Source organism: Cyprinodon variegatus, unplaced genomic scaffold (genome assembly GCF_000732505.1).
Source record: "Cyprinodon variegatus isolate N-32 unplaced genomic scaffold, C_variegatus-1.0 Scaffold1577, whole genome shotgun sequence".
Classification (NCBI taxonomy): domain Eukaryota; kingdom Metazoa; phylum Chordata; class Actinopteri; order Cyprinodontiformes; family Cyprinodontidae; genus Cyprinodon; species Cyprinodon variegatus.
This window is the reverse complement of record NW_015152030.1, coordinates 104928-118764: the sequence shown is the minus strand read 5'-3', so window position 1 is coordinate 118764 and position 13837 is coordinate 104928. Positions and strand designations below refer to the sequence as shown.

General features: G+C 39.2%; 1 protein-coding gene across 1 annotated transcript; it reads left to right on the top strand.

Moving 5' to 3' along the window:
- The first annotated feature begins 7837 nt into the window (after window positions 1-7837).
- Window positions 7838-9921, top strand: LOC107103961 (T-cell acute lymphocytic leukemia protein 1 homolog). Its single transcript, XM_015403837.1, has 3 exons — window positions 7838-7999; window positions 8179-8246; window positions 9090-9921. Exons 1-3 carry the CDS (start codon window positions 7896-7898, stop codon window positions 9458-9460), a joined length of 543 nt encoding a protein of 180 aa, XP_015259323.1. The 5' UTR covers window positions 7838-7895; the 3' UTR covers window positions 9461-9921.
- The last annotated feature ends 3916 nt before the right edge of the window (window positions 9922-13837 follow it).

Here is a 13837-nt window from a genome sequence, read left to right as displayed (position 1 = left end):
GTGTGTGTGTGTGTGTGTGTGTGTGTGTGTGTGTGTGTGTGTGTGTGTGTGTTTATCACAAGCTTTGGACACCACTGAGCCTCCAAAGGTAAAGAGGTGAACATGATTTCTTCACAAGTTTAATAACTGAGTGAATTAGCAGAATGTTATGACTGAAGCTCAGTCTGTTGCTGCTGCTGCTGCATTCATGCATGTTTATAACAGATGGCAGCATCTCTCTGCAGAGCTGCAACAAGCATCAGTCTTTCAGAGATTTCTAAAGTGCTGACTGCTCCATCTGAACCATAAAATACCAAAAGAAAAAGTCCTGCATGGTCAGTCAGTGTGTTGAAAGATGATCAATAATCTAGTTCAGTCTGACCATTTAACATAATGTGGATCAGGCCGGGCGCTGACACTCGTTATGAGCTCTCTGGAAGCTCAGGCAGAAATCAATGCAGGCTGAAATGGACAAGGAGAGCAGGCTGCTCAATATTACTCCTGTAGAAATAAGATGTTAGAGCTGCTGTGCGGCACGCACAGGAGCAGCTGGGAAAATCTTTCACATAAACAGAGCTGCGTGTCGTTAGCAGCCGCCGTGTGACAGCCAGACCCGCTGACTGTCAGACGGAACGAACACATCCGCCATTAGAAGGCAGGAGAACCGTTAATGACTTCCTCTGCAGTTACTGGAGCTTCCTTTGTTTTCTGAGGTATTTCTGCAAACATTCCCAAACAAAAACAGCCATTGTTTTATCCCGAGGGGGGGTTTGTGTTTGGAGTGTTGATGTTTTTAAGGAGCCTTTGGGAGCATGTGACTGATCTGTAGAGTTCAGATAGAGAAAGCAAACAGGAAACCAAGCTCAGAATTTCCTTTGCCAGTTTTTAGAGTCATGGGATCTTCTGGCCTTGAAATGGAGGTCAGCTCAGAACATCCCTTATGCTCAGACTGACGTTCTGCTCTGTTCCACATAAACACCTCCGCTAACGTTTCTTGATACCGAACAGGGCGAAACCCTGAGCAGTTCCTCTGATATGCTCACACACCAGTTTTCCACACGTTTATAAGGTGTGAATAGTGAGCTAGTAGCATGCATGGTGTTTTCATCATGGCGGCGCCTGGCAGCAGCGACCTGATACAGCTCTCTACAATTCCACAAAATACGTCGTTCAAAACACAAATACAGCCAAACACAGCAGCGGGCGAGCTGAGGAAGGCCAGGCCGAAGGAAGCTGTGTGCTGGGCGGCTAGGGCGGACATTTTTATAGCACCAGAAAAGAGGACATCACTTCAATAAATTACTAAGGTGCACTTAAGAATCTGGTTTACTCTCATTTAAGTTACAATACTGAGGGCTTAAAGAGGATGCTAGTGTAGCTGAAAAGGAAATAATAATGAAAATTAAAAAGAAGTATTGGTTCCCAGAAGAGCTGACACAATTAATCGATTAATTGTGATTAATCAATCGTTGAAATAATCGCCAACTAATTTAGAAATCAATTAATCCTTAATTGGAGTGTGAAGGCTCTAAAATGTACCTTCAGCTGACAAAACAACCAACTTAGAGCAGGAATTATACCAAGATTATAAAAAAATATATAAAAATGTTCCATTTAAGAAAAATAACGTTTTCTTCTGTAAATCTGCTCCTCAACTCCTCAAAGTTTTAGTTTCACCTGGTTTCATTTTATAAAAAATCTTCTTTAAGGAATCTTTGGTTATCCGATTATTAATCAATTAAATGAAACAATGATCAACAAATTCATTCATTATTAATAAATGAATGCAAAATAATCGTTGCACCCCTAGTTCTCCGTATTTTTTTATTTATTCAATACATGATGGTGATTAAAATGCAGTGGTGTCAAAAGTTCACACATTAGTTACTTCAGTAGAAGTATAGATCCTGCAGTTTAAAAACACTCTGGTAAAAGTTGAAGTATCAACTTGACCTCTTTACTCAAGTAAAAGTGAAAAAGTATGTGCTCCAAAAACTACTTAAAGTATAAAAGTATAAAGTAACCTTTAATAAAAACAGCCAGATGCCGCTATATGATTTAAAGCTCATTTTTGGACTATTTCNGCTGGCTTCTGATGATTTCCTTTAGCTAACCAATGAGTGTTTGCCTTCTATGACTCATCCAATCACACTAGTTTTCACTAGATGTGGGCGGAGCCAATGATCTGCATTGGATGGAGCACATGACGGGAAATAAAGATTTAGAAACATTAAACTGAAGCCAAGAGGAACGAGTAACGTTTGTTTTAAAAATGTAACAAATAGAAAGAACAGATACTGTGTTAAAATGTAATGAAGAGAAGTAGGAGGAAAAATAAGTGGTGGAGTAAAGTATAGATACCTAAAAAGTGTACTTAAGTCCAATAACGAAGTATTTGTACTTCGTTACTTGACACCTCTGCCGTTAACAAATTTATTTTCACCTTGATCAACTGAAATCGTCAGCTGGGTAAATGTTTCCGAATATATACTAAGATTATATGAAAAATGAACAACAAGGGCACGTTAGATACAAACTTACGGTAAACTTGTTCCTGTCCCTGTCCTGCGTTGTGACCAATGAGCTGACAAAATATATATAACAATCCAGCACCCCCTCATCCCATTGGTCGAGCCAAGTGCTGCTCACGGAGAAGATGGAGGGAGACAACAGAGCAGCAATATGGGGAACGAACGGAGGAATTTAAATGCTGAACCTGATTTTGGGCGGCGGTGCACCTTCATATTGCGACGCCCCTCCTCCGAAAACAAAAAAGGATGCAGAAATATAGGGAGGAATGGGAAATGCAGATTTGAGTCAAATAGTTCTAAAAACATTCCACAAATAAAGGGGGGCTAAAAAAAATCACCACACCAGGAGGGCTGAAGGCAGGCAGGTCAGCTGGCACGTGGCATGAGGGGTCCGTTTTTTCTTTAGGTAGTTGGCAACCCTCGTTTTACATCAGAGTTAAGTAGTATTGCTTTCTGATCTGTAGTCAACATTGCTGGTGGGGTTGTTGGTTTGAAACCCACCTTTGACTTTTGAAAGTTGAAATAACACTTAACAACTATTTTGGCAAATGTGTCTAATTCGTATCGGTTTGCCCTAGTACAAATATAGATTGGGTAAAAACGCTGACTGGTTTAGCCAAAAAATTTGGTTGAACTTCCAACCCAATTAAAACCAAAAACCATGGAAAAACAATTATGTTTGAATAGAATAACTAATAGCTTTCCTTTTGCTCATCATTGCCCAATTTGCACAAACACTTTCACTGTCTGCTTGAGCTTATTTCACTAAAATGGCAGGAAAACAGCGAACCTTAAATTATTGTTCTCTTCTAAGACATTTTATACAAAAAAATTCAAAAACTTTATTATAAGCACCAATCATTTACAATTTAAAATTAACTTAAATGTGTTACTAACTGTAGTTCTGCAGTCCACCATTAGGTGGTGCCATGTTCAAATGAAGCTTCATGAACTGTAGAGATCATTGAAGCTAGAAAGCTACAAGCTCCCATGTCAGAGGATGAAGAGAGCACATCCAGTTAGTCACAGTCAGAGAAACAGGACTACACTGGAAAACAGGCCAAGCTCCAACANGATAGATAGATAGATAGATGTTGCAGTATCTATAACAACCCAAACACACAGGATTTCAGAATTAGACATCCCCAGTTATTATTCATTCACTCACCAGATCTGAACGCCCTGTTAAAAAACTTTACAGCCATGAGTAGAGGTAATGCAGCCCGATGATATTTACACCTCATCAGATAGCGTTCCCCCATGTTAAGCAGGAGGAACTCTATCTGACGGGGTTTATAGGCCCGTCAGATAGCGTTCGCCCCTGATGTCATTTACGTTGAGTTGCAATAAATGCCAAACTCTCTGCAGGTTCTTGTCTTTGGAGTCCGCTCTATTCAGCTGGCTTTGGAAACACACGGCAAGAAGGTGGGGGCCGGGTGGTGAGGGTTATGGGGGCGAGAAACACAAAAGTTACAAAGTTACTTTTACTAGTAACTACGGTAGTTACTACGGTAGTTACTTTTATTGTGGAGTAACTCAGTTAGTAACTCAGTTACTTTTTGGGAGGAGTAACTAGTAACCATAACTAATTACTTTTTCAAAGTAACGTGCCCAACACTGTATACAGGTAAGATTATCTCTAGTTGGTGAAATAAATAAGTTAATTCGGTCCTTTTTCATAAAGCCCAAACAATGATGACTTAGATGTATTTCTGGTTGCCAATGCGGAGTTCCTCAAGGCTCTGTTTTGAACCCAATCTTGTTTTACTGTTTCCCATTAAGAAAAAAAATATTCATGATGTTTCCTTTCATCTGTTTACTGATGATATTTAGTCTTACTGCTCTTTTAAATCCTCAGAGATCCAGAAGTAAAGCTCTCTGCTGAGATGTCTTGCACAAGTTAATCAATGGCTTGGTGTAAATTCCCTGCAATTAAACTCAGATAAAACAGAGGTGCTGATGATTGCCCCTGATGATGCTATTCCAGGTGTCCACGAGTATCTGGGCGACTTGACTTTTTTCAAGCTTCTTGCATTATAATACTAAATTGTATAACTTAGAATCTGTTGCTGTTTTTGCTGAAAAAGCTCTGTAGGTCTAACAAGCAGATTTGTTGGTGCAATCTGTGGAGTTTGGAAGATGAGGCAGAGGCAAATTTTTACAAAAACACTGATTTTTTTTTTTACGTCCGTAGATGGAGAGATAGAGCTCTGACTGTGGCAAACCCAGAACACACATTTATACCTTACAAATTCCCAACACACTCTCTCCCCCATGGAACCACCCCATCCCTGCATACAAAAAACTTTCTAACACATGAACATTTGGAGGAAAAACAACTTCAGTTCTTCAAGGATATTCCCTGTTAGATTAATATATCTTTCACTGGCCAGATGGATCTTCTCAAAACAGCAGGCCTCCCATTCATGCCATGAAGGATTCTGTGTAAACTCCTTCTTATCTCTAATGACATTCGTTTGGAGCCTGTGAGGCTAAGAACAGACATACCTCAAAATTTTATTTGTAATTTTTTTTATCAACCGGTCTATATTTTACTTATACATATACAGTGGTGTCAAAAGTACACACATTTGTTACTTAAGTAGAAGTATGGATACTGCAGTATAAAAACACTCTGGTAAAAGTTGAAGTATTCGGTTGACCTCTTTACTCAAGTAAAAGTGAAAAAGTATGTGCTCCAAAAACTACTTAAAGTATAAAAGTATAAAGTAACCTTTAAGAAAAACGCCAGATGCCANAAGGAAGGAAGGAAGGAAGGAAGGAAGCTTCACCTTAACTTCATAAAAAATAAACATATTTTTATTGTTTCTTTTAACTCCTTGTTTTCTTTATCACATTGTCATTTTGAAATCCATAAAAATGATTAATGCGCTGTATGATTCAAATGATGAAATGCACAATAAATTATTTAAAAAGAAGGGAAAGAGAATCAAATAAAAATTTCAATCTTAGGCCAGTAGTGAGTTGTTCTGTTTTCAGAAGATGCTTTGGGCACCCCATGAGGCCCCTTAGGGCCCATTTCTGCCAGCTGGCACCACGTTGGTGACCCCTGATCTAGGTAATATTATCATTAATAGGCTCATCACAATAATAAGTTCATCAAAGCAACCTGGGCTTCCAGTAGAACCAAAGGCTGATCTCCTCCATGCATGGTGCAGTGATGCAGTAGTTTGTGCAAAAAGGACCTCAAACATGGTAACATGCCTGTACTTGCATAGCGTTTTTGATTTTTTCAGTGGTGACCACCATCAGTTTACAATGCAGGTGAGGTGTCTTGCGAAAAGACTAGGCATTTAAAGCCGACTTGGACCAACAACCCTTTGATTGCAGGGGAAACTCCTGCATCTGATGCCACCATCACTCACAAAAAGTATTGAGTTAATCAAAGTTAACACTTTTCAAAAGTTTGAAATGTTAGTTTTGCTTATATTGTGTAATATTCAAGATTTATATTCATTGTAAATAATAACCATCAAATTCACAAGAAGGGCCTATTTATATTTAATTTGTAGCATCACGTCTTTTTCATACACTTTCATTTGCTGCAGAAAGCATTTTTTAAATCAGGCGGATTTGATAACTCCCCTTGTGGTCCTTGTATCATTTGTGATAAAATAACAGGGAAACAAAAACTTCCATTTTAGCAGCATGTGTGCATGAAACCATTTTAAAGGATTTAAACTAGATGGAAAGGTAAGTGTGAAGCAAAGTCACAACTTAAATGTGCAGAACACTGAACTTTGAGGACTGGTATTGAAGAGCTTCAAACTGAATTTGGGAACAGGTTGCAAATGCTTCAGATTAATCTATATCTAACTGAGAAAATCTGTCACTTTGACTGTCAAACAACTTAGGTTCTGAAAAATCTCAGATGGTCTCCTGGCCATCTTCAGAGGGCTGGAAGAAACAATGAATGGGGAAACGAAGAAGCCAAAAACTGCAGCCCACAACTGTTCCTGTAAAAAGATTACGAAATATTTTCTCTTCCAACCCGAATAGTAATATAGATCATGTCTACCAGAAAGGTTTCTGTTTTATTGAAGGATTCATCTCCCAGATCTGAGTCAGGGTGAGAAGGAGAGCTTTTACCTAATATAAAGGGCAAATATTAAACAGTTAGTAGCCACAATCAACCATAAGGAACAGAAATGAAATCACTTTAAAAAACAGCTAAATTTCAAAGATCTCCATGAAGGACTTTCAGGATTTCAGGAGCGCTATTGATCAAGACCAATTTTACAAAATATAGACATGTACTGTAATTAATGAAATATTATTTAATCTGTACACTTTGTGCAAAAAGCTGTCAGTAATGGCCACCCCTAGCCCCCCATCTTGCTCCGTCCCTGCTGAAATGTAAAGGTTTATTTTATAACTGGGACTAGCAGTCCGCTATCCTAAAACAGGAAGATTCTTCCTAAATAAATGTAGCTGTGAAAGACAATATCCTATAATCTCCCTGGAGATAGATGTGGACTTTCCAAAACAATTGAAAATGAGTGATTGCTGTAAAATGAAAAAATCATATATATGTATTTGTTTTTTGATCATTAATCCTGTACTGTAATTGCTATTACTGAATTTTTCCAGTGTCCTGTTTCTCTGACTGTGACTAACTGGATGTGCTCTCTTCCTCCTCTGGCATGGGAGCTGGCTCAGAGCTTGTCTGCCTGGCTGTGTGTTTGCTGGACGGGGCCGCCTTTTACAGCTGCTTTTTGTATCTCTGCTTCTGTCTCCTTGAACCCCAGTCATCCTCTGCAGATGGCTGCTCACACAGAGCCTGGTTCTGCTGGAGGATTCTTCCTGTTAAAAGGGAGTTTTTCCTCTCAACTGTCGCTACAAGCATGCTTAGTGTCAGGGATTGCATTCCAGTCAATGAGTCAATGCAATCAACTGGTTTTCCTCGGATAGAAAACTTTGAATCAAACTGACAGTATGATCTGATTGAACTGTAAAGTGCCTTGAGATGACATGTGTTGTGAATTGGTGCTATAGAAATAAACTGAATTGAATTGAATTGAATTTGCGCTATTCAACAAATGATCAAATAAACGTCCATAAAGGTAAAGTACAAATCACACATGCTTATCCTAAAGAGGCCGGGGAGGGGGGCACGATGTGCAGGAGGTCGTGACGAAGGAGGAAGGCGATAGTAGCAGGAAAACACGATTCCTGCAGGAGGGGGCGGATCCTTGGCTCCTGCAGGTCCCAGGGGGGCCGCTTCCTGGGAGCCAGAGTTTAACGAGTCCTCTAATGGGGCTGTTATAACCAGCCAGGAAAGGACGCGACACGACACCCCAAGGGACAAACAGGGGGGGTCTGTTGGTCGCTATAAAAACAAGCGGTGGGACAGAGAGATCTCAGATGGACCCTCAGCCTCACATGAGTCTGGACTATCTGCTGACAGTCCTCCGGCAGACCGAGGAACCACAGGGAGACATCATCCATCAGCCGCGTGGATTCCACAGGTGAGAAAAACTTTAATAGGAGGTAAAATGACAGCAGATCACCCAAGAAGAAGAAAATATGCAGTTTGTTTTTCCTCATTTCAGATGTTGGTCATTTAAACAGGAGCTTCTCAGTCTAACGAAGTTTATTGTTGACGTCATGATGATAATTAACGTTGATATTTTTTTCTATTATTCAGTGATTCAGAGACCTGCATCCTAATGAAGCAGAGAGGAGGTCCGTATGAGAGGAAGACCCTGAGTGATGGTGAGCTCATAAAGTCTGAGATGATGACATGCTTTAATTCATTATGTCTGTTTAGTTTATACTCACCTTAAAAAAACACTTTTACTTAGATGCATCTTATGGATGCAAATAAAACGTGCGAATATGAATTTTTTTTCTAGATTTCATTATTATTTTTTATTTGTATTTTCCATTACTTTATACCAAAAATGATTTAAAAAAAAACAAAACAAAAAACAGAGGGACTGCTGCTCAGTGTAGCACTGCTGCCTTGCAGCAAGAAGGTTGCAGGTTCGATTCCCAGCCCAGGTTCTATCTGCATGGAGTTTCCATGTTCTCCCATAGCATGCGTGGGTTCTCACTGGGTATTACGGCTTCCTCCCAAAGTCCAAAAACATGACTGTTAGGTTAATTGGCTTCTCTAAATTCTCCTTAGGTGTGAGTGTGTGTGTGAATGGTTGTTTGTCCCGTTTTTCTCCGTGTTGCCCTGCGATGGACTGGCGACCTGTTCAGGTGTACCCCACCTCTTGCCCATTGACAGCTGGAGATAGGCACCAGCACACCTCGCAACCCCACTTACCCCTAAAGCTTGTCAGAAAACTGATGGATGGATGGATGGATGGATATACCAAAAATGATTAAAAAATGTTTAAATTATCAAGTGCATTACTATTATATAGTGTTTATTGGAATATGAAAAAAATTTATATTTCTCCAGTTAACATCTAAAGTGAAACATCCAACTTCTCTGTCTTTGAATCCTTAGTCTGTTGTATGTGCATTACTATTCTTCTTCATGTGGTATTGAAATGTCATTTGGATCTTTTCTGGACTCCTCCTGACCCATCCTATTCTGTCCCTCAGGGCCACATCCCCAGGTTGTCCGTAAGGTCTTCACCAACAGTCGGGAGCGCTGGCGGCAGCAGAACGTCAACGGGGCGTTCGCTGAGCTGCGGAGCCTCATCCCCACTCACCCACCTGACAGAAAGCTGAGCAAAAACGAGATCCTGCGACACGCTCTCAAGTACATCAACTTCCTGGACCGGCTCCTGACTGATCAGGACCACAGGGTGGCCCCCAGGGGCCGGGCTGGGAGCCTAGGGGATGATGAGGGACTGGAGGGGGTGTTCTCACCAAACTCCAGCTGGAACCAGAGTTCAGAAGATGGAGACTCTGATGGTCTTTCAGAGGAGCAGAATCAGCTGCACCTCTACCTGCACTCCATGTTGGACTGATCCGAACCCGCTGGCAGTAAAAGAAACCAGTGGACCGGTTTTGTGTGGAAACTCAAATGACAGCATCCATTATGTGTTTAAAGCCTGTATTCTGTATTAAAGAAATTTAGCTTGGTGGAGGATGATCCTCTGTGTTGTAGATTGACTCCTATACATTACAGTGAGGTTATTGTTAGAATAATGATAATTAGGACTGTCATTAATGTTTTGTTTCAAAGAAACAGCCCTTTAAGAAGTGACTCCATGTGATATTCACATCTGTCTTTTGCTCAGTAGAAAGTTTCTGATTTAACGTCAAGGCTTTAAAGTTCTGGCGATTAACAGAAGAACCAGGAACCTGGTTCAGTTTCCTTAGTTTTAAAGGAAGATTTTGTGCTTTTTGAAGTTTTACTTTTTCCTTCACACCTTTTTTTTCTTTGTGATGTTTAGAAAAATCTCTTGCTGTTCGGTGATTTTTTCTATCTATGATACAATTAAATGTTTTTAATGAGCTATGTACACAAATAAAGCCATGAACATAAATGAGTTGTTTCCTGAATTTATTATTACTATATAATACATTATAAAGATGAAAAACTTCACAGTGACTAGAATAGAACACTAGACTTTATACTTATTTAGTCAAAAGGAACTGTGTTAAGAAAAGCCACTTGGTTCAGTTTAACAGTCAGACTGAACCTTGCAGTTGAACTTTTCTTTGCAAACTCCTTTGATATTTCATCTCCTCAACTGATTTGTGATTTTTTTTTTTACATGTTTCATATATTTCGATATTTTATTTTGATCATAGTGTGCTCAAAAGCATAAGATTGAAACCGAAAAAAGTTATTGTTTTATCTTCTATGCAAATATAGCATGGAAAATAGCATGAAAAATATGCCAAAACTGGCTTTATAGTTTCATATCTCTTAGTTCTTTATAATTTTTGCCAAGGTTTAAAGATGGATATTTCCTACATTTTGCAAGAATAAAAGCAAACATTTAAAGAACAGCAGGTTGGAACTCCTCAAAAGCACTGTCTTGCAGCAAGAAGATTCCGGGTTCAATTCCCGGCCCGAGGTCTTTCTGCATTGAGTTTGCATGTTTTCCCTGTGTATGCGTGTGTTCTCTCCGGCCACTCCGGCTTCCTATTAATGGCAAAATATAAATCCATCTTTTTCTGCTTGTCTGGGTTAAAAGGGGACATCTCGACACTCTGGATAGGTTGCAAGTCATAGAAAAAACATAGAGACATACAACCATACACACACACCCAGCCTTTAATTGAGCAATATGGACACACGGATCATTCTAATAGTTTTGTTTTTGGACTGTGGGCAGGAACTTCCAGAGAAAATGTACACATGTACGGTTAAAACATGTCAACTCTGTTCAGAAACACTTCAGAACAAAGATCAAATCCTGGAGCTTTAATGATATAAACTTTGCCAACATGCATCTCTTTTATTTGCAAAACAGACAAAATAAACTAACCATGTTTATTTAAAGCAGTAAAACAGTTTGTACAGTAAAACAGGTGTGACTCTTTGATGAGATGTACTGGGTGAGGTCCAAAGATAAAGATTGTTTAGTAGTAGAGTGAAATTCACTATTAATGCGTAAGTCAGCCATTTCTGAATTAAGGGTAGAGGTTGGGAAGCCAGACTTCTGAGATTCAAGAACATCCAACATGTGTAAAACCTGCATAGACACAAAATATTTGCTGTCCAATGTTTTACGTGGATTAGGATGTATATAGCAAAGGTGCACAGAAATATGCATGTGCATTTTTTTATATCTTAATGTTCTTGTGCACTGCACTGTTAGAGATATTTTTTGCTAAACCAAACTCTTTCCATGAAAACTGTGCTCCCTTTTATTCTCGAGGGTTAAGTATTTAGCTGGAGAAATGAATTTCTAAAGTCTGAATTTCAATGAAATTCTCCTTTGTCATACTCTGAAAAACCTGCTTTAATTGCAGAAGGTAAGAGACTAACAAATTTAAGGTACTCCTCACAAATGAGCTGCCTATTTAAAATGAGTCAAAGCAGACATCTTTAGCACCATCAAGCAGATCATCAAGCGCCAGTTTATTACTCTCAGCTCAGCATCATTGCTGTTGAGGATGAATTCCTCAAATTAGAAAAGACAATAATTATTTTTCTATCTATTCATTTTAAAATTCAATTGTCACTTGTTGTATCTATGATAATTCTGTTTAAAAGGAGCCCCATCAAAACAAATTGGGGGAGGGAAGCATACCTAACAAGGCAATGAATACTGGTGTGTTAAGGACTGATAAACATCTCAGCCAATCAGAGAGCTTAACATGCAGAGGCGATAACAGCTCAACAGGCCCCAGAGGAGCCAGGGGGCGTGTTTCAATTAGAGCGGCCTGAAAGAGTGATGGTGTGATGTTGGCTAGGCTTCAGTTCCCACCTCAGTCTCATGGATTGTGCTTCAGTCCCAGGAAAATGTTTGCTTGAACTTCAGGTACTCTAAACTAATAAGTTGTAATTATATTTAAAACAATAAATCGCAGTGTTATCCCAAACAATCAGATGTATTCTTTTTGTTCTAATAATAGAATAGAATAGAATAGAATAGAATAGAATAGAATAGAATAGAATAGAATAGAATAGCGGCCGGCTAGCTCAAGTGGTAAGTACGTATCATGGGGTGGAATAAACTAGTGTGGGTCCTTAGGCAAGACCCTTCACCCTAATACCTGCTTTGGGGAATGGCAGCCTAGTGGTTAGGATATTGTGCTTGGAGTTCTGAGTTTGAGCCTGGCTCTGCCACTCTGGCTCCCTGAGCAAGACCCTTAACCCCCACGCTGCTCCCTGAGCGCCACATAGTGGTAGCCCACTGCTCCCCATGGGGATGGGTAAAATACAGAGAGTTCATTTCAATGCTCTGTACTTGTGACAGAGCTGGGAAAAAAATAGAATAGAATATGGGTAGTAGAGGTCTTTCAGCACCAATATGGGAACAATTTATGGTTTCTGTGCGTTTACTAGGTACGGAAAACAATGAGTAATGCAATGTGCAACTAAGTATATATGTCTTTTTTGACCCTTCTTGTTAAATTCCTGTTACTATCAGTGTTTGATCCATAATCTATATGCCAATTCCATAGAGTCCCTGCTCATTGACTTTCAGGTTTTTTATGCAAGATGTATCATAATGACCTGCTCTGATGTTTACTTGACACCCAAGATTTCACTGAATTCTATAAAATAGGAATATGTAAAACTCAACAACACAAACAAACATACATTGCAAAATAAAAAACAAACAAATCATAAACTTAGCCTTTTGCAGAGTTTTGAAAAGGAATAAACAAAACCCAAACCAACTCAACCCAAACTTATTGTTAAAATCACAGCAGGGTCTTTTTCCCCTCTCTGCCATGGATCTTGCATTAGTTTATTTGTGTAATATAACCAACTAATCACATTAGATAATTGACTGAGAGAAAAAGTTATTCTTGTTGATTCAAGGAGTTTGGCAGGAGTTGAAATCACTGCAGATTTACTCCAAGGATAGAGAATGGAACTCAGAGAAATGTTAAACACCCCAAGGGGCCAATTTCAGCATCTACTGGCAGCAGCTAGTAGAGGTCAGGTCTGGATAGTTAGGAAGTCAGATAGGAAAAAAAAGAAAAACCCAGCAGAGGGGTCAGAGTCCTCCTTAGAACAGGTGTCTGGACTCCACAGCTCAGGAGCCAAACATGCTTCTTTGGCCCCTCCACTGTGACTTTCATAAAACTAAGATTATTTGAGGTTATAAAAGCATGTTTTTATGAACTATCTACATAGAATAATCACAACAGAAGGGCAGTGATGGCACTGCTTTTTAAAGTAATTCAGTTTTCTTTAGCTTTAATTTATGTGCCTTAGATTTCAAAGTGGGCTACTTCTTTTTTTAATTTTTATGGAAAGGCTTGCCTTATTGTACAGCAGTATTTTTCCATTGTAATGGTTGGTAATTGCTTTAATTTTAAATATATATTTAATTTAAAATGTATTCATAAAAAACCCTCTATTTTACAGATGTGTCTGAATGAATTGACCTTCTCTAGGAATAAGGCGGCATGACTAAGATTTTCAAAAATGCATCTGAACAAAGCAAAAAAAACCCTGTAGCAGGGGATGATGAGGAACTGCTAGTACAGCTGGACAGAAATCATGTAACAAGTTGTTAGGTGCTGAGCCGATGGTGGACTGAGGACTTGAGCTTGTTTTATGGCTAAAAGACCTGAACATCTTGCAGTCATTGATTGGACCAAAATCCTTTATTCATACCAAGGATTTGCAGAGTTGATTGACTGACTCAAATGTGAGTTAGTCAATCCAGGTGCTGCCTAGTTTAAGTTCAAAGCAAACATGTCTAAAT